The sequence below is a fragment of the Protopterus annectens genome, chromosome 6.part1 (genome assembly GCF_019279795.1).
Source record: "Protopterus annectens isolate FY-2018-M chromosome 6.part1, PAN1.0, whole genome shotgun sequence".
In the NCBI taxonomy this organism is placed as follows: Eukaryota; Metazoa; Chordata; order Ceratodontiformes; family Protopteridae; genus Protopterus; species Protopterus annectens.
The window spans coordinates 194,798,667-194,820,215 of NC_056738.1; the positions used below are offsets into that span (position 1 = coordinate 194,798,667).

Consider the following 21,549-nt stretch of genomic DNA (forward strand, 5'->3'; position numbering starts at 1 on the left):
CCTGGGGAGATGAATTCTTTGTCAGAGTTGTGTGGTTTAAGCCAGGTCTCAGACAGAGTGATTATGTTGGCATAATGTCTTCTTCACAAATAATTGGCAGTACTGTATGATTAGTTCCTGAATGCTGAAGAATCATTTCATAGGAAAGGGATTTTGATATTTGAGTTTTTGTTCCTCTGCTGCAATATGTCTGCTGTTATTCATCGGCTGTTGGTAATGGAGTATTATGCATGAGAAATGTACATAATTAAACTGTCGAGCTTATCAGACATAAGTGTTTTATTGTGTTCTTTTTTTCCACAACATAGCCTATCACAAGTCACTTGAAGACCACATCAAGTCTGATACATCTGGCCACTTTAGAAAGATTTTGGTCTCTCTTTCACAGGTATGTACCTACTTAAACTCTTAAGATTTTGGTGCTTTTGGTCATGTGACTATTTCTTCAAAGTTGAGAAGGAATTCAGTTGTAATTCAAATAAAACAAGTTACTGTTATTATTATTATTATTATTATTATTATTATTATTATTATTATTATTACTATTATTATTATTACTATTACTATTACTGCTGTTGTTTTCTTGATATAGTTTACTGTCAGGCCCTTAGCAGGGTATAAAAATCACAAGAAATACTTCTGTTATTATATGTCTTGCTTAAGAAAATACAGGGGATTTAGATGTACATTAAATTATAATCAAGCCATGGTTTAGGACTATATTTGAGAGATTCCAGCTTGAGAATAATACCTACCAGTGTGATTGAAAGGAAGTCTATGCTGCTTGAAAGGCACTCCACAATCTTTTCATTTTACAATTCCAAAGGTCAGTTTGTGCAGTCTGGCTAGTTACTGAAAACTACATAACACAAGGTATTATAGACTACTAGTACTACAGCTTTCTCCTGACATAAATTATCCTGGAAGTATAAGATTACCTTTTCAGTACTGCTTAAATGTTGTTGTTGTCTTTCAGCTTTTCCCGGTTAGGGGTTGCCACAGCGGAACTCCAGTCCGCTAATGATTGGCAGTAGATTTTGATGAACGCCGAGGTGCCAGCTTGACATTCAACCTTCAATGAAGGCACGCCCTTTTATGCATGTCTTTCGAATGCCCACCCAACCGCGGGGAGGACATGCAGACTCCACACAGAAGGCACTCCCCGCACTCCAGCCGAGAATCGAACGAGAGAACCTCTTATTGTGAGGTAACAACGCTACCACTGTACCACCACAGATTACTCAGTACTGCTTTAATACAGTTTTAAAAGGCTGAAAGAGAGTAAAGTCAAGACACTGTGAAAGCCACAAGTCATAGTACAAGGGAGAAGTGTACAAAAACAAAGTCATTGGAAGGTATCCTTATTATCATGATGGTGAAAGTAATGACAGATCTGGTGATAACCGAGTTCCCAGGAGAACAGGAAAGAGTCACATTAAACCAGTGAGAAAAGGTTTGCTGAACAGAATGACTAATAAATGTAGAAGGACAAGATGTTTTAAGGAAGGCAATACTTTCACAGAGCACTTCTTGGTATTTACAGTGGAGTTGGATGGTTCACATCCCATATGTTTTGTTACGCCACATAATTATGGTGTGAGCTTACGTCAGAAGATTAACCAAGAATGAGAAAAAAAATCAAGCAGCTAAAGACTGGGTCTTTCCTACGGTGGGTTAAGAAAGGAAGCAGAAACCATGGTAGTGACCATCTGAAGCTTGGAGTACAATCTGTTACCTCTCTAAAGATACAAACCATGGCTTAAATGTTAAAATAGAAATCACAAAGATACTTGTATTATGCCACTGATATAATGGCTAGCCCTAAACTGCCTGAGAATACAAACCACTGAAGTTGGGTTGGATGAAGACTTATCCTTTAGCCATCATTAGGCCCAGCTGAAAGTGCTACAGATCTCATAGCAGCAGCCAGAAAATATCACAGTGATGGACAAAAAGCGCAGGATTTTCCTCACATTAAAGTTTGAAATATGATTAGCAATCTAAGATTATGACCACGTAAATTATATTAAGCTGTTACTCAACTCTCTACTCTTACTGATTAACCATCCTGTGCTGACAACTAATTATTGGTGGTCAGCTGTTTGTGTTATGCACTGGTACACAGGAGCCTACAGTATCTTAGCAGATCAGTCATTCCTTATTTCCTTCTACCGCGATGCTTTCCCTGTAAAAGTTTCAACTTTCGCTGATGCAAGATATGTACACTTAACACCCAATTCCAAAAGACTTGTTCTTAGTGTAACTGACCACTTACACTAGAACAGATCGTTTGGCATCTGACCCCTAGTGTAAACATGTTTACTGATAAGTCTTGCACCAAATTAAGTCACTTAAGCTGAGAGGAAGTCTTTCAAAATCAGGGCAAACAATCTGAGATCAATTCTGTTGGAATTTGGTTATTAGTTTCTGTCATGTTCTATTTATTTTCTTTTTATTTATGTATTTATTTTTTTTCAAAAGTCATGTAAATGTGTTCCTTTTTAAACCAGTAAGTTAAATAAGAATCCCTATACACCACAACAAATATTAAAATAAATTAAACAGCTCTTACATATGCATGTAGATAAGAATACACCATGTATGCTGTTAAAATGCTTAAAAGGTAAATCAAAATTAGTAAAACCATGTAATAATAAAATTATACTACAAAAACTCAAAATTTTCTAATATGTCCGCAGGTATTTAAAATGTCTCTATTCAAATGACTTTATGTTACTCAGATATTTTCTGTAAAATATTTTTTTAATACAGCTAAACGACATACTTTTTCAGTTTTATTTATTAATAGTTTTAAATTATGTAGAACAGCTTACGAAATAATGTTAAAAAAACAAATACAGAAGCTTTTCTCTTGGCATGTAATATGTAAGCCTCACATCATTGTGCTTATTACATATCTGAATACTATTTTATTTAAAAAGATACAATTAATTTGTACCCCAGAATATTTCAGCATTAATGAATTGAATACATTTTCATTTACTGTATCATAGACCTCTTTAATCTTCTTTAATTGACCTGATCTGATAAATGACTGGAGAAAGTCAAACCTGTATTAAATGTTCCCATTAAAGAATTAAACTAGGCAGTCTGTTCTGTTTTCCAGTCATTTAAAACTGTCATTTTATCCTATTTTATCAATAAAAAGGTATTTGTTATCTTTTAATTGTATTTATATTAATTTTACTAATGCTCAAAATGTTTGGTCAGTTGTAATTGAATTTCTACAAATTCTGCTTGCAAGGAAGTCTACACCTGCTCCAGATTAGACCCAATCAACACCACACCTTCACATCACCTACAGGTAATGCCAATATATAGTTACCGCTTCCTTGACAACATCTGTTTGCACCAAGCCGCAACATCATAAAGCAGGCTATCGCTGTTCCTGTCTCATAAAGGATGTCCATACTCTGCCAGGGTGAATTAACACTCATCTCTGAGTTATTGTTTCAAATTATGTGCTAGAAACCATGGTGTAGCAGTCAACTGACTCAAAAAATGAGTAACAAAACAAAGCTAAGTTGAGGTCTTTTAGAACAGAAACTTTTCTAAAATTATGAAGATCCTACGAAGGGCTTAGAATTGGCCTTAGAATGTGCTGGGACTCTAAAATGTACTTGCACGCACTGTGTAGTCCTTGTAGACTAAGAAGTAGATATTGCCACTGTCTACATGACTGGCAGCAGAGACATCGAGAAACTGTAGCTAACCACTCAGTTTAAGGAATTTGTTTGGAAAATATTTGGCAGAAAGGTATTATTATTCTGGTATTGCCTCTGTTGGCCACTTTGGCCACTGCACTCACTGATAGCAGACAACATAGATTCATGAAGGAAACATTGCGCTTATTACCTAACAGAGTAATTTGGGAGTTACATACCTTAACCTGGCTTTTATTTAGTGGTCAGATACTTCAAATCCAGTAATAATTAGGTTAGCGCTGGTCAGTAGCCTTTCCTCTAACAACATGGAAGGAGCAAGGGAAAAGATATGTCTTTAACAGTAGGATTACTAATTAAGAGCTGGATATAAGCCAGTAAAGGAACTGCTGATATACAATGAGACAGAGCAAGACTGAAGTAGTTCAGAGGTTTGTCTGACACATTGAAATTCTTCAAATTGCTCACATGTACACATTTCTATCCAATTTGGATTACTAATTACACCTATGAAAGTTAGTTTTAATTGCTATTACTGTTATTTTTTATTCATTTTTTATTACAGAGAGGTGCTGCAAATGTGATGCAGAAATGGATGTTTTCATTTGTGGATTCTTTGCCTCGTCCCCTCAATTGCATGACCATGGTGTTACTGTCTTTGTCTGAGTTGTCTGGGGATTGTGTCCTTCCTGTCTCATTTACTAAATTTAATCATTCCTAAGTCATGTCGCAAATAAAAAGACTCATAGAAACAGCATATATAGTTCGAGAAAGAACAGTTCACCAAACATAATCGCTGGTTCACAAATAGTTGAACTGGAAATAGTCTGACTTTCTGGCATGTATTTCAGTGAACAAAGCCATTCACCTACTTTTTGATGAGATTCCAAATTGCTACACTGAGGAAATTTCTCCTTTCCTCAGAGGTACAGTGTACCTTGGAGGTAGCTATTTTTTGAAGGATACAAGAAGATTTTCCCTTACAGAAAACTTCATTTTTTGACTGAATGCAGCTTTTATTCAGATTATTCATCTAGAAAACATGTTTGATCAAAGTACTCTCAAAATCGATGTACCCTATTGAATTTACTCGTAACTGAGAGATAATTTGTCAAATGATAGACAAGTAAGGAAGATGAGTTTTATATAAGTAGACAAAGTGGACTTACACAGCAGAAAGTGTTTCTGAACTATTCATTGGAAATTAAATGTTGTGTGGATTGCTTTACGGATTCCTGTTTGTCAATTATTTTAAAAGTCTCGAAGTTTTTACATTAAGATGTTAGAAGATGGTGAGACAGGTCCTTTCCAATGTGTTCTTTTTTCTAAATTCTAACATCTAAAAGATAGTTTATGTTATATGTGACTTTGGATGGAAGCAGTATTTTTCCTTTAAGTGTGATTTGGAGAACTGTCCAAAACCCAGGCACTGGAAACAATAACATATAATTTATGAAAATACCTTCCACATCAGATATGCATACTTTATTATCTTCTTGAGGTGGGGTACTGCAGTCTTATGTTATAAATGCAACAAATCCAAAGCTGAGAGGAAAACGAACCAGTCCAACAATAGCTCGCTCAAAACTTTTATTATATAATCAAGCACTTTCGCCTGGGTAAATACCAGGCAAAAGCGCTTGATTATATTTTTCCTTTCATTTTTGAATAAAAGATTTGAGCAAGCTATTGTTGGACTGGTTCGTTTTCCTCTCAGCTTTGGATTTGTTGCATTTCTTGGTTTAGAACTTTTTCCTGGATTCTTATATTATAAATACTGACAAGTACAAGAATTGTGATGCTACATTACAGATGGTGGTCAAGCTTTGTAATTTTCACATTTTCAGTATTTAAAAGCAAAAACTTTTAATACAGATACTTAACTATGTCAAACAAGTGTGATGGCTGTCATATCACAATCAAGTCAGAACAAATCTGTTTACCTGAAAAGGACATTTCATGTTCACTTGTTAATCATTCTGCATAGCAGGTATAAAAACATTCCCTTTCACTGTTTCTACATTTTGTTTGACAGGCAATGATCTACCTTGTCTACATTGCTCCATCTGCAAGTGAAATTATTATGCATCACTTGGTATAGAGTACTGCTCTGAAAGTCAGTTTACAGACCGTACTGTCTATGAGCATTTGTGCAATAATAAAAAAACAGCTTTCAGCAGGAATTAATCAGAGGGTGTAATATTTTATTCAATAGTAGGCTTCACTGCTATGCTGCCCACATGGTGGGGTTCTGCTTCCCCTTCTCCTACTAGTTAACTATAATTTGTAGGGTTGTTGAGGGAAAGGAGAACTTCAAGCAGATTTTGGTGAAACAGCACATTTCCCCTTGTCTAATTAACTGAGTTTGACAAAAAGGCCTGCTTACAGATGGTTTTGCCAAAACGATACTATAGCCATTCAGCACTGACAAAATTCACAGGATAGGGATAACGAGTTTTAATCTAGGATTTCTCCCTAATTAAAGGGCAGTCAGTGTATCTTCCCATACAGTACACCCCTGTGCCTAAGGATATTTCTTAAATGGGTAAGGTCAATCCAACTCCAAACAAGATAGGCTCATTCAAAAAGGAAACTGGCTAGGATTAAAATGGCCCACAAGGTCAGCCAGCCTAGTACTTACCTATGAACCTATAATAATGTACTTTCTTTTCCTTGCTATGCTAGTGTGTGTTCACATCTCACCTGACAAGTATATTACTCAGACAGCTTTACAGTACTTTGCAAGGTAGAAGTGGTTTATGTTGTGTGTCTATATTATGCATAAAAATGGTATGGTTTCCGAAACACTGCTTAAAAATTTTGATGAGATGAGGCTTGAAGTAGCTTTTAAAGCAGTTTTCTTCTTTGCTCACTGCAATTTTGAACCACATCAAAAAGATAAAAAAATGACTGTCGCCATATCACACAAAGTAATAATTACACAACTTACATATTATATTGTATTTTATTAATTTATTTGTTTATTTATTTATTTTGGGAGTAAAAAAAAAAATAACCAGCTGTTTTCAGTAGGCAGAGCTCTTGTTTATATTCTGGTTGTGGTGTTCAAATAGTATGACTAGAAAGATGATGACTTGTTATACTATAAGGGATCTTCTGAACTTTATTTATTTTTTTTAAGGGAAATCGTGAAGATGGGGATGCTGATGCAGAAAGAGCCAAAGAAGATGCCCGGGTAACATTCTCTCACACTATACTTAATCAAGTTGTAATATCAGTGTAGTTATTTGCAATTGATACAATGTATGTGCTTGTTTCAAAATGCATGGCCTTGAAGCGTACATTGTGAAGTATATATAGCTCTTTCAATGAAAAAAGTTTTGAATGTTACTCTTCTCATTTTGAAAGACATTTCATATGACCACATGTAGAATACCGCAGAGAACTTTTCTGCCACTTCTGGACACAAAAGTCAGTACAAATGTGCAAGTGTGCAGACACTCCAGTAACGTGATTACTGGCTTGTATGCAGTGTCAGGTTCAGGAGCTGGGGAAGGCTTTGTTACACTCTTAGTCATGTTATTTTTGCAGTGGATGTTATCCCCGATGCTGTAATCACTGGATTATTGAGAAGAAATTAGAAAGAATTTGATCTCAAGAGAAGGTCAATTAAGGTTGATGAATGACCTCTAGGGGCATTAATGAGTCAGTAGACCCAACTATTACACATGTGCTGTTGTTCATTAGCACACACACAGAGTTACTCCCAAGACAGAAGTGTTTCATTATAAACCTTTGGTTGAGCTCAGAGGTGGAGTTGCGTTATATGGAAACCCATTGTATGACGGTAAGTCATGGTCTTCCTAGATAAGGAAGTTATCCTGAGAAGCTGATGACACAGCACTGCAGTGACAGAGAGAAATTAAGAGAGCAATACCACACAGATGCATGTACATCAGACAGCCTTTTTATGACTAACCATACTGGGGTAGAGATTCATAGATATTTACTAAGGGTAGCCTGTCCCATTTCTCTCAATTACCCATGAATACTGTCTGATTAAGTAATTTGCTAAGCGTCATGCCATAGATAAATGTGGGCTGAGTAAATCAAACCGTAGAGTACAGGAAGCATTCTTGCTAATAGTTTATAGTCTTAATCCTGTATGTTAGCCTCCATACTGTACTATAGATTTGCCTTACCTGGCATGTTGCTTCATTCATGAGGACTACTCATGCTACTGTCATATGATCATAAGAATAAAAGCTGAGTAACTAAATACACATTGCAGGCATGATCAGATACCAGCATAATCCATACCCTGATTTTAATTATTTATTTATTTATTTATTTATTTCAGTTTGATTACCGGGGAAGTCCACTGGGCCAAGAAGTGCCCATTTTCACTGGAGGCCCGGGGAGAAAAGCTCCAAGAACAGTATAATACAATATAGGTTACACAATGCAAATAAAGGTTACAAAGTAAAATATATATACAATATAGTTTGTAAAAACAAGTAGGGTTAATACATTTGAGAGTTGCAGAGAACTTGATGGCAGATTTGTTTTTTTTAATCAATATTTATATGCTTACAGTCACTTAAAGTCTGTTAGTTGTAGGTATTTTGAGAAATTAGAATAAGTATGAGAGTATAGTGGAGTAGGAGTAGGGGTGCTTAGTTAGGAGTCCCTATGGAATTTAAGTGGGGTGAAAGCAGGAGCATTTCCATTTGGAGGATAGGTGAAGAAAAAGTTGAGTTTTGAAGGATTCAGTGTTGGGTATAGTCCTAAGTGAAGTAGGCAGAGACTTCCATTTTTTACCTAGTGAGAAGGAGAGTAAAAGCTGGCCAGCTGGTCGTTTCGGTTTACTAATGGAGATTAGGTTTTGGTTTTTGGATCTCAGTGATCTGTTAGGGATGTATGGAGGAAGGATGTCCTTTAAGGCTGGGCATTTATTAGGGGAGAATATAAGTTTGTGAGCGGTGGTTAGTTGTAGATAGTCTAGGTGATTAGGGAGTTCTAGCCAGTTCAGAGAATGAAGGCTGTGGCAGTGGTGAGTTGATGTTTTGGATTTGCTGGCAAATTTAGAGATCTTATTATAGCAAGCTTCGCGCTTAGAGGTGTTGGTAGCAGACAAGTTGGTTAGGAGAGGAGCTCCATATAGAAGGGAAGGTAGGAGGAAGGATGTTGCCAGGGTATGCCTAGAGGAGTTTGAAAGGAAGTGATTGTTCCTATATAGCATACCTAGCTTTTGGTGGGTTTTCTTAATGTTATGTTGTATGTGAATATCAAATTTGCGGTGTTCGTCTATGGTAATGCCAAGGAGTTTTGCAGAGGGGACCACTTCAATGGCAGTGTTAGTTTGGCTAAGAACATCGAAAGTGTTTTTGTCCAGAGAGGAAACTTTGGAGGGGAGAAAAATTAGTATTTTGGATTTATTGGAGTTAAGAGAAAGGTGGTTTTGGTGCATCCAGTTCTCTGTGGTGGTAAAGGCTAATTGGGTTTTGGTCTGGAGTTCAGGAAGGTTTGGGGCAGAGCAGACCAAGGTAGAGTAATCTGCGTATTGGATGACTGTGGTGTCAGGGATAAAGGTGTGAAGGTTGTTTATGAAAATGATGAAAAGCATGGGTCCAAGGATGGATCCCTGAGGAACGCCAGTAGATGTTGGCAAAAAGGAAGAGAATGAGTTCTTCCATTTGACTGCTTGAGATCTGTCAGATAGGTAACTGGAGAACCAGGAAAGAGTGTTTGGGGAGAGTTTGAGATTAGCCAGATGATGAAGAATGTGTGTGTGGGAGATGGTGTCAAAAGCTTTTGAAAGGTCTAGCAGTACTGTGGATACAATGAGTCCAGAGTCTCCAGCTTGATTGATAGTTTCTAAGAAGGATAATAGTGCAGTTATGGTACTGTGGCCGGGACGGAAGCCATGCTGGGCGGGTGTAAGGAGGTGATTTTGAATGAGATAGGGTAAGAATTGGTGGTGGACACATTTTTCTAGAATTTTAGATATTGGAGAGAGTAGGGCGATAGGGTGGAAGTTAGAAATAGAGGTGTTTTTGCCACCTTTGTGAAGAGGTAGGATGTAGGCTGAACGCCAAAGTTTGGGTACGTATGACTCAGTTAAGGATCTATTAATCAGAATACTAATTGGAAGGGCGATACCTTCAGCTGCATGTTTGAGGAAGGAAGGGGGAATGTTGTCAGGGGTGTTAGAACCTGGCTTTAGCTTGGAGAGAAGCTTTTTTATAAAAGATGTGGATACAGGTTTGAGATGGAAATTGGGGGGGGGTTATTGTTTGGGTTGTTGGGTGGAGAGGAAAGGGAGTTAGGTGGGTTGTTATTAGGAAATGTTATGGTTAGTTTGGCTATGGATTCAATGAAGAAGGTATTGAAGTGGGAGCTAAGTTCATTGTCGGATAGATTAGGGTTGGGGCAGGGGTTGTTTTGAGATCCGGGATGAAGAAGGGAATTGACTGATTTCCAAAATTGTTTAGGGTTTTTATTGTTATTGGACTGAAGTTTAATATAGTAGTTTTTTTGTCTTTGGTAATGAGTTTCTTTACTTGGTTGCGGAGTTGGGTGTATAGAAGTAAGGTAGAGGATAGTTTATTTTTTCTGGTAGAGCTTCCAGGACTTATCTCTATGACGCATGATTTGTTTAGTTTCTTTGGTCAACCATGGTGCAGAGTTAGTTTTGATTTGCTTATTTCTTAGAGGGGTTAGGGAGTTGAGAGTATTTAGTAAGATGGAATTGAAATGTTCAACAGCATTGTTAAGTGGGAGGATATTTAGAGGTTTCCAGTTGATTTGTTTGAAGATGTTTGAGAAAATTAAGGGGTTAAAGTTACTGAGGTTACGAGTTTGAATGTAGAGGTGTTGGTGTTGGGTGGAGCTGTTTGATCCATGGATGAAGGCAGGGAGATGGTCACTGAAGGTGTCAGGGATAGTGCCACTGAGAGTGATTTTGTTTGGATGGGAGACTAGAATCCAGTCTAAGATGGACCCTGGGGGTGTTTTTTGTTAGGGCGAGTAGTTGATAAGATTACTTGGGTGAAGTTTAGAAGGTTAATGGAAAGTGAGGGTGATGGTGAGTTGATTTTATTCCAGTAGATATTGACATCACCTAGAATATATGTTTCATGTTTTATTTGAGTTGAGGACCAGTATAGAATATCTTCAAGGGTGGAGATATTGTTGCCAGGGGAGATATATAAGGATATGAAGCAGATATTCTTGTGTTTATTTAATCGGAGAAGGCTAGCTGTGATTTCAGAGTTTGTGGAATTAAGGGTAGGAATTTGAAAGGGTATTAGAGAGAGATGATGATAGAGTAAATTATGGCAGAGCCACCACCTTTTTTGTTTAAAGAGTCACTTCTGAGGATGTGGTAACCAGGAGGCAATATTTCAGAGTCAGTGGTATGGGGTTTTAGCCAGGTTTCAGAGATGGCTAGGATGTCGGGTTTATTATGATTAATCCAGGCTTGCAGATGGTGACATTTGTTGTTAAGGCTCTGGGCATTGATAGTGAAGATTTTCAGAGTGTTAAGGGGGGAAGTGGGAGGGAGACAGGAAGGATGGGGAGTGTTAATTGTTATAGGAGAGGAGGAGGATGGAGGGATGGAGTAGTTTGCACTGGGACAAGGGCCAGAGTTAGGATGAATGTCTCCAGATAAGGCTAGGACATTGCAGGTGATCAGTTTTGGACTGTAAGGTTTGTATAGTAGGTATTTGTTAGGGTTTAGTAGAGGTTTCAGAGAGAGAGTTTTAGTTGAGGTAGAGAATAGTTTGGGATGAAAAAGGTGTAACAGGTTGGGTGGAATAAGGGAGGAGCATATGGAGTGAAAGTGAGAGAGTTCGAGAGGCAGTAGTTGGGGGTTAGGGGCAGTTTGAGTAGGACATAGGAGAGGAGGAGCTTTATGGGAGTATGAAGTAGCATGATGAAGAGTTATTAGTAAGATGAGAAGGGAGCAGGAGAGTTGAATAGTTAAGGGGAGTTGGTAGGGCATGTTAGGATAAGGTAGGGTAATATACAGACAGGAGAAGAATAGTGATGTATGTTAATTGAGAAGGGAAAGGTCAGAAGTGAATGGAGAGAGTTAGATATTGAAGGATAGGATAAAGGGAAACAAAGTGTGCAGGGGTAGGAAGAGAGTAGGGGGGAGGATTAGCAGTGGGAGTGGAAAATGAGGTGGGTTTTTTCTTGATTAGAGAATAGGGGGAGGAGTAAGTGGGAGAGGACTGTGATTGGGTAGGTTAGGTAGGTGGAGCTTGTTAGGTATATGTGTAGATGTGATAGGGGCGGGTGGAAATTGGGGGCAGGGTAGGGGAGTGGAGTGAGCCTGAAGGGCGAACGGAGCGGGTTTGGACAAGAGAGTAGACTGCCAAGGAAGACAATCAGTAAAGTATGACAATGCAGCAGGTAAGTATGAGAGTGGGAGAGTGTAGAAGAAATTTAAGAGATGAGTAAGGAGAGAGTCAAGATATTATAGGAGTAGAGGGTGATTAAGGATACCTTAGGACAAAGGAGAAATGGTGAAAGAGTAATTCTATAGAAAAGTGGGAACAGAGTTCTGGAGGTATGGTTAACAATAGGATATGAAATTAATATACAGTAGGCTTGTGATGAGATGCCACCTAGTGGCCAGTCACTTTATTGCAGCAGGTAGGTCACCTAGAGGGGGTGGCAGGTTAAGGGAGAAGGGTGGGGATGAGCCAGATAGTGATAGACAGTATATAAGCTGGAAGAAGGACAATTATACAAAATGATAGATGTTCAGTAGGGGGGGAATTGGCTGCTGGCTAACCTAACTGGGAAGCTTGCCTAACCTAGCAGAGTCTTAAAAATTCATATCATTGCTATTTGCTCTTAGCTGTAACAATACATACTTTCATTGTCTTTTAGAGAAAAAAGGTATCTCAGGGAGCTGGTAGGCTAATTCTTTAGTTTGAAATAATTTTCTGAGGCATCAAGCAGGGTTAATTCAGGTGTTTGTTGCAGGGACAACAGGATCAGAAGGCTGGTAATATACAGAAAGAGAGAAAAAGGTGGTAAGGCAGACAATACTTAAAACTATAGAGCAGGTAAAGACATTTCACAGATACGGTTGCATGTGTTGTTGTAGTAAAAAATACTGTGCTAGTATAACAAATCTCTAAAGATTACAATATAATCCAGGTGCTATTAAGAATTTAAAATTACTCATAACACATTCAGATAGTTGGGATAAAAAAGTAGAAGCTGCATTTGCTAGATTAGATGAGATAATCCATTAACAAAACAAGAATTACTTAATGTATCAGTACTTCTGAGAACTCTAACACCTCTATATTACACAGTCAGCTAGCTAGGAAATGGGAGCTGCATTTAAAAAATAATAATGTACTTTAAACAACGTTTAGGTACAGGACACTGTACTTTAGAAGTACCTAGTCCAGGATAGTTTGGATACTTAGACGGAAGAAGTAAGGTAGTACTGCAGTGGACAACTCTTAGGTTGCTGGTGAGGTTTAAGATTATTACAAGGGAAGCCAGCAAGGATTCCTTTCGGTAGGTAGATGAATACATTTAGTTCTGGCTTTATGGTTTATTTAATATAGGATACAGAGGCAGACTGTCACTGTGGTAAGGTATTATTTGGGTATTGAGCATTATATTGGGTGTTTAGGTAAACCTCAGCGCTAGAGAATGGTAGAACCAAGATATGTTGTCAATTACTAATATATTGAACAACATATACACTGAAAATATTTATGCTGCATAAAACACCAAAAGCATTTGTATATTTAACACTGGTTATATGTAGAAATTATTTTAAATACAGTTTTATTACAGTGCTGCTTTAGCAATAGTGCATTTTTCCCCCCTGAGGCTTACTTAATCCTGTCTGTAAATGAGCTATTTGTAGTAGAAGATAACCTAGTTACCAAAACATAAAAATAATAATAATAATTTTAAATGTTTTAAAGTAAATAATATACAAAATCTGGACCATATAATGATTTGTTGGATGTCATTTTAAGACAGGATGATTGCAAGTAAACCAGTGATTTGTAAAACCAACAAACCAAAGGTATTTGACACCTCAAAGTCAAACCATTAAAGAAAAGTAGAAATTGTTCTACAAGTTCTGCACTCCTTGTAGTCCTTCATTGGTAGGGGTTTGCCACAGCACCACTGATCTCTAGATATAATAACCCTTGAGGCTGCACAACCACAGAGTAAAGAGAAGAGTTTTCTTAGAAAAATTTGACTTTTCCACTTACTTGAGTTACCTGACCTCAGAGATAGTATGTGCACATGACAGAGCATTCTGAAAAAAACACAGGAACCAAGTAACCGAATCTCCTACAGTCTGCTGGCAAGCCACATGACTCTTCTACAGTCTGCTGCCCAATCACATGATTCTTCTTCAGTCTGCTGCCCAATCATATGATTCTTCTCCAGTCTGCTACCCAGTCACTAAAACAGGAACAGTTCAAAAATGAGATTCCATGAGTCATCATGATCCCCACATGCCAAGTATGTTATAAACTGCATACTGAAATTAATGTTTTGTCTTGTGTTACAGTTAATACGTAGGTCCAACCTACTTCAAATATTGCATGTGTTATATGTTACAAACGTGATAGCGAGGCATGCTTTAGGACAACCCCCAGTTTTAAAAAGAATAATAAAGTCAGAAATCATACAGTTCCCACAAAGGAATAAAAAAAATGAAATTACGTGTCAATTCCAGTTTTCAACATAATAAATATAATTCTTATTAGCTTTAGTTACAAAAGACTGACTAGAACGAGGATCTTGCATCAATTTCTGCTGCACGTCTCCAGGTCTAGGCTTCAGTCCTGAATTCTAGCTTGTATGGAGTCTGAATGTTTGGTTTTTTTTATTTTATTTATTTATTTGGTATTGCTGTTGTGTTCCATCTTCCAAAAGTTGTTTTTGGTTACTGATCTAAATTTTCATATACACTATATTCACTTTTACCATTGTCTCCCATGTTGTGGATGAAGGGTCTGTGAAAGATTAGATCATTTAACTGGTTAAGAAATAAATATTAAAATGAAATTCACAATGAGTAAATTTGTTTGTAGGTGCCCTGGAGCCAGATGCTATGCAACTTTGCTTATTGCTAAGAACTTTGGTGGAACTAAAACTAAGCAGTGACCAAACATCTATTATATCTGTTATATCTTTCCTAGAAGTGTCTGCAGATTACAATATCCATATTGCTCTACTTCATATCCATTTCTGTTGGGATCTCAGTAATGACAAATGAAGAAAAAGGACATTTATTTTATTTGTTTATTTATTTAGTTTACTTTATTTTATTTACATTTGGTTACCAGGGTGATGATCACAGAATGACCAAATGCAGACGTAACCCAGGTTACAATCATATTGTAACAACAAAAAAACAACAAATATCAATAGAAACGCAATAGTGATGATATTTAAAAAAACAAAAAGCAACACACTAATATCAATATCAGCATTAACAGAACAGGTATGCAACTAATATACATAGGCATGAATGTAAAACAACTGTAAAAGATGTACAAAGAAATGGAAATTTAGGGAAGGATTGATAGTTGTACATTCTATGTGGTTTTGCAGGATGTGTTGCTCTTGAAGGAAAAACAGTGCATGCAAATGGACATGCATGCAAATGGTAAGGCATATACTTAAGTGAGACAGTATAAGTGGGTAGTAATCAGAAAGAAAGAAGGAAGAGTTAACTTGTAGGGGAAAATTTTGCATTTGTGTAATGTCCCCAGTTTCCTGGTATTTGAATTTGTGTTGACGAGTCATGAACTGTTTGAAATCCTACCGAAACTTGGGGTAGCTTGTGTGGTAAGTGAAGTTGTAAGGGAGAGAATACTATAGTTTAGTGGCATGAACAGAGAAGCTATTATTTGCATGATGCAATTTTGTGGTAGGGATTTGGAGTGGAGACACCGGGTCTATGTCATACCATCGAAGGATCCCTTCAGCAAACTGCTATTCATCGAGATGACAACATCGAACAGTCCATTCATTGAAGAATGTTACAACATCGAGTTACATTAGTTGGTCAGCTGCTAAAAGAACTGTATGACGTGTTGTGTTTACTTTACTTATACACCATGTTAATTCACCATGTTAATATGCCATCTGTGATGTTGGCCAACTAACGTAATTTGATAGAGATAGAAAGATTTTGTGTGTGTATGTGTGTGTGTATGTGTGTGTGTGTGTGTGTGTGTGTGTGTGTGTGTGTGTGTGTGTGTGTGTGTGTGTGTGTGTGTGTCTGTGCAGTGAGGGAGCTATCTCAGTTCTGGTGACATACTCCAAAGTTGCCTTACCATCTTATTTTCTCACCAGTGCCTCTATCAGTTGCCTTAGTCTCCATGGAAACCATACCCCACACTATCCCCCCTTCATATAGGCTAGAAGACATGGACTTTGTCATTCCTTTCTTGTACCCAGGATACTAATTGTGGTAATCTGGGTCAAAGTCAGGGCTTCACATTTCTCATTGCAACACAGATGATGATAGCATGAAGATGCCCCACAAATCCTCATGCTTTGATTTTTTATTAGCTTTATTTTACAACTGAAAAACTGGGAATAGTCTAGAGCTGGATGAAGGCATTACATCTAGTATGGGACCTGAGTTACACATTTTACTAGCTCTCTTCACTGTACAGTATCAAGTTCAACCCCAATAGTACAATGGCGGCCACATGTATCTGCATCTCTCCTGTAAAACACAGTGCAATGATTGCATATTACATATGTTACCTAATGCAAGCTACCTTGTAATTTGTGCTTTATAAATATGAAGCTCTTTCAGATGGATTTATCTATTTATATTATAACTTGCACATAATTAACAAACTGTCATCTACTGTACTAGTGTCTCGTTTTTAACTTTGCATTGAATTGTTTCTTTTACTGTTGCAGATTGCAGTTGCTGTGGAGAAATTCATCTAGCTACTTTAGTTTAGTTGACCTTAAACAGATATAAACATTTTATAGAGGAACAGAAGATCTGCATTCTACTAGTTAGATAAATAAGGCTTGGTATCTATTTACTAAAAAGCAATTAACTTACAATAGCAGTTTTGTTGCAATCAAAAAATAATTTGTGAAATACTAAACAAAATACATGTTCATTTGCAGTACTGGATCCATCAGTTACAAAAACATGGAAGTTGTGTTGACTTGAAATATTTTAGAATGGTAGACCATCACCACCAAATCAGTCTAGATATTTTCACTGGCAGCTGCACTTCTTTTAGTACCCTGCTATGGCTATTGCCCATGTCATTTGGCACTTTTATTGATCAAAAGCTGCTTCTTTTTCCATAGTATCCATGACAGTCATATTAACTTTGTTTCTTTCATGGCTGCCAGGACCAGGAACTGAACCTTTAATACACCAGTGATGCTTTGTTACAGGAGTGCAGCTTTGGAATAAGCTTATACAGAATTCTCTATAGCTACAGAGTTTGTTTGTTTCACTCTTGAAACATTGCCTTTCTCTTACAGTTTTCTTACACAAACATTATGAGCTGACCTAACTTGTATGAAGGACTGCTATACTGCTTATACATGAGCATACCATCTTAGATGAGTTATTTTATATTAAGAATTGTTTCCCGAATAAGTACCTGCTGTTTGTATTTGCAAGAAGGTACAGTGAACTACAGCAGTAATAAATAGCCAGTTATAATTATATTTAATTTTCCAATATTTTCCATGGCTACGTATGTCATTTGTTCAGTTATCATTTGCATGTTTGCTTAAAACTAGGAGGAAAAGCTTTCACAACTGCGCCTTAAGTCCAGCTTTTGTGCAAGCCAGAATTAGGCACTGACAGATAATTGTTACACCAAACTCTCCACTACCTTTTATTTTGCACTTCCCAGACATGATTGTATGGAGCATTACATCCACTTCCAGAAAGCCCCCTCCCCAAATCTATCCTCTCGGCCTCTGAGAACCACCACAGTCAGTGCAAACTTTTAAGCAAAAAAAGGGAAAAGTAGCCAACCAGGAATTCTAAAAGATATTTGACAAGACTTGCAGACTTGCAGCTAAATATGTCATTTTAATTTCATTTTGACTGCATCTCAGTAAAGAAAATCAATGCAAAAATTGCTTCTTTTTAATAAACATATACCGTGGTGTAAATGGTGTATATCTATCTATGCCTTTGTACAGATTTAACTCCGACAGAAATATATTAAAGCATTACACTGCTGTCTTCTTACTTCAGGTATTTTATGTTTAGCATAGTTTAGTAAATTAACAATGTATAAGGTCAGAAAACATGACATTGCTGTTCTATATTTGCAAATGGTGCCTCTGCTTTTAAGTTGCTTTTAGTTTTATTGACTTAATTTATCAATTTAGTTTGCTTACACTTTCGGGATTTATTAGTGTCCTATTTTTTCAGAAGTAAAGTAAAATAAATACAAAAAAGGAACACACAGAAAAATATTGTGGTTTGAATGATAAGTTATCTCTCTGGCCACTAGATGGCAACTGTGGTATTCTAAAAAATGATGGAAGTGCTTCATCTCAGTTTACAGACTGAGCCATTTCTCAAAACAGCCTAAAAATTAGAAGTCTTTCAAAGGGTTTGTTTATGAAGGAAACAGAACCATCTTGCCCAATACTTTTTTTCACTATGCTTCTTGGGAGAGATGGCCAGTTTTCTTCTTTGATTACATTACCTCCTCATGTAATTTTCCATACCTGTGTAGTCTGTTTAAAAAAAAGTCTTCCTTAAATTCTGCTCGTCACTTTAACAATTAAACTGTAAGTGAGAGAGACTGCTGTATTTTTAACTTTACTGTCAGAAAACTTTGCTGCCTTTACTGCTAAGATCATGACTTTTCTGTATGTTTCAGTTGCATTTCTTATAAAGTCCCTATATTGAATAAAAATAATTGATATTCAGGGAAACAGATATTATAAACTTAAATTTTGATGGTATAAGAGCATGAAAACCAAATATGACCTCAGGGCAGTTGTGTAATAATATAAAAGTTATTCACTTTCACTTAAGTAAAATGTGCCGAGTGTAGTTTACAGTATTCTAAGATATTATTGTACTCTTGGTGACCTGCAGTAGCATTCATAGCATAGTTAATACTACATATTACTGAAAAATACATAGCATTCCATACTATTGTCACTACAAATTTTCTAGTATACCTCTTCAAGTGATAATTTTTTTAAGCTCACTACATGACTTTCCTAAGCATGGAAATGAAAAAAAATTCTTGCTGATAGTCTGAGATAAATGTTTTTGCTCATGTGATAGGATTAGATCAACTGTATCACATAGACAAAGGTGCTGGGCAACAAATGTAGCTTCCCTAATACACTAACAGTTCAAATTGTTCTTCATTTTTCTTGGCTGTAGCTACTTTTTGCTTTGGCACACATGAAGCACATGGCCTGTGACTACAGTGTGTGCATTATGACGTAGCTCACACAAAGTGACAGTAGAAACATTTTATTGTGTACATCATAACTGTTGGCAGAAAATGCAGCAGCTCAGTTTTCATTTATTTAGCAGGTCCGGTAGTAACAGGAGGTTGTGCTGTGTAATTCAGTTTATAGAATCTGCTGCATTAAAATACCCCTAATTAGTTTACTTTTCAGTGAAGTGTAATATTCAGCAATCTGAGATTCATAGATTCATATATATATATATATATATATAGAGAGAGAGAGAGAGAGAGAGAGAAACATTAAGCCATTGGTAATGATGTTTATCACTTAATTTTGATTCCTGCAGTGGTACCATTAATATCTGCTGTCATCCACAGACTTTACTAGGCAAGCAGGGAACAAAAATACATTGCCAGGGCTTCATTTTGTATAAAACTCAAACCCTCCCCCTCCATACATGAAAAATGGAGTACACAATAAAAAATTCAAAAACAGGAAGGACATGCAGACTCGCACGGACGATACTGCAGCTGAAAACAGAATCAGAGCAGAGGCATACCTGCATAGCTTTGAAATGTCCAGATTTTTGCAGAATGTACAGATTTTTTCCCCTCATATTTTTTATCTGTACTTCATAAAATTTGTGGTTTTCTGGCAAATCATTGAGAACTGTTCTCACTAAATAATGACACACATTTGTGTTGCAGACTTCATATCCATCAGAAAATGCATGCTAACTCAAAACCTTTATTCGATCAACTTTCTAAGTTTATAGGAGCAATATTTAAAAAAAGATCCAGTCACAGATCTGCAATCCTGTCTCCCCCTGAGGAGCACCAGGTCCTCTGTGCCGGTTGCAGAGCACAAAAAAGTTTTTTTACCTTTAAAAACTGAAAACTATAACAAGCCACTTCCTGCAACAGCCCTTATACCTCACACAAAGTGCTGAAGCAAGAGCTTCAGTCCTGACAAACAAAAACACAGTATCAAAATGAATTTCTATACAGGCGTTTATGCCTATATAGAAATGAATACCAACATTACACTACCAAATGATCAGCATGACTGTGACTGCTAACACCTTGCACCAGGGTCATCTAACCCCTTCATACCACCCTACTTACATTTCTGTACCAGAGTTCCTATTGCTTTGAGTTTGCAATGATATTCACTCTACCACTCAAGATGTGTGTGTGTGTGTGTGTGTGTGTGTGTGTGTGTGTGTGTGTGTGTGTGTGTGTGTGTGTGTGTGTGTGTGTGTAGTTATGTATAGTAATATGTTCAGTTTGGAAAATATATATAGCATGCCATTAAATGCATGGTAATTGACTGAGTCACCGATTGCCTACCACTGCTTTATATAAGGATGTTACTTATTAGCACACCAAGAAGTTATCAAATAAAATGTACAGAAACACTTTTTACCAAAAAAATAAGTAAAAATAGCAGTCCAGCCCACAGTCTGGTGCCAAAAGATTTATTAAAATGATAAAGACACAGAGATGAGCACTTTTGTCTCGGAACCCAAGACTTTATCAGATAAAGTACTTAAACACCAAGAAGTTAGTTCCTCATTCAGAGGTTCAAAAAGGGGTAATCAGATGCTTACCCAAAGATCCTGGAGATAGGATGTGCGACAACTAAGTTAGGGCTTATTTGTGAAGTATATATCAAGGAGTCACTCACATACAGCACTAAACTGCAGTTAGAGCTTGGGTGAGGCCTGCAGGCCCTACAATCTGGTTCTTTCTGTGGAAAGCCTATTTACCCTCTTGTGTAATACTGCGTATGTGCGCATATATATATATATATATATATATATATATATATATATATATATATTAATATATTAATAGAGAGAGAGCGAGAGAGTCATGCATTACGTCAGATGGTTGATTTTTATGTTGTTCTGCATTACATTGAACTTGTTTGGTCAGTGTATGTAAATTGACATTAAACTGGATCACCTGCATGTGTATTTAAAAGAGCTTTATGTCTGTGTGAATGTATGCATGTGGGACTGAGTGCATCCACTTATGTGTATGTGTGGGATTTGAGTACTGGGGAAGTTGCTTACAGTAAGTGCAACATCTGTAAAAGTGAGGCAAGGAGTTTTTCCCTATTCCTCACTGTTGTGCGATATTAGAGTTAGTATGGGGGGGGGGGTGCAGGGGGCTTGCCCACTTACAAAAAAACACTGTTGTTTTGTTTGCCTTTTTTGATGTGTGTGTGTGTGTGTGTGTGTGTGTGTGTGTGTGTGTGCGTGTGTGCGTGTGTGTGTGTGTTTGTGTCTATATATATATATATATATATATATATATATATATATATATATATATGTAGGTCCCATTCAGAAGCTCAACTGTCAAACCTCATATGGTCAAGCCCATATTATTGACTTTTCAGAAAGTCAAAAGTTTTGAATTGAGATAATGGTATAGTAGGGATTGGG

At 36.9% G+C, this 21,549-nt stretch overlaps 1 protein-coding gene across 3 annotated transcripts in view; it reads left to right on the forward strand.

The window, feature by feature from the left end:
* The window catches only part of ANXA6 (annexin A6), a 779,963-nt gene that overhangs the window by 576,891 nt on the left and 181,523 nt on the right, over nucleotides 1-21,549 (forward strand). For all 3 annotated transcript variants that reach the window (XM_044075649.1, XM_044075650.1, XM_044075651.1), the window contains exons 19-20: nucleotides 309-388; nucleotides 6,826-6,879. In XM_044075649.1, the coding sequence (XP_043931584.1) occupies nucleotides 309-388; nucleotides 6,826-6,879 (134 nt within the window). The remainder of the gene's footprint in view (nucleotides 1-308; nucleotides 389-6,825; nucleotides 6,880-21,549) is intronic.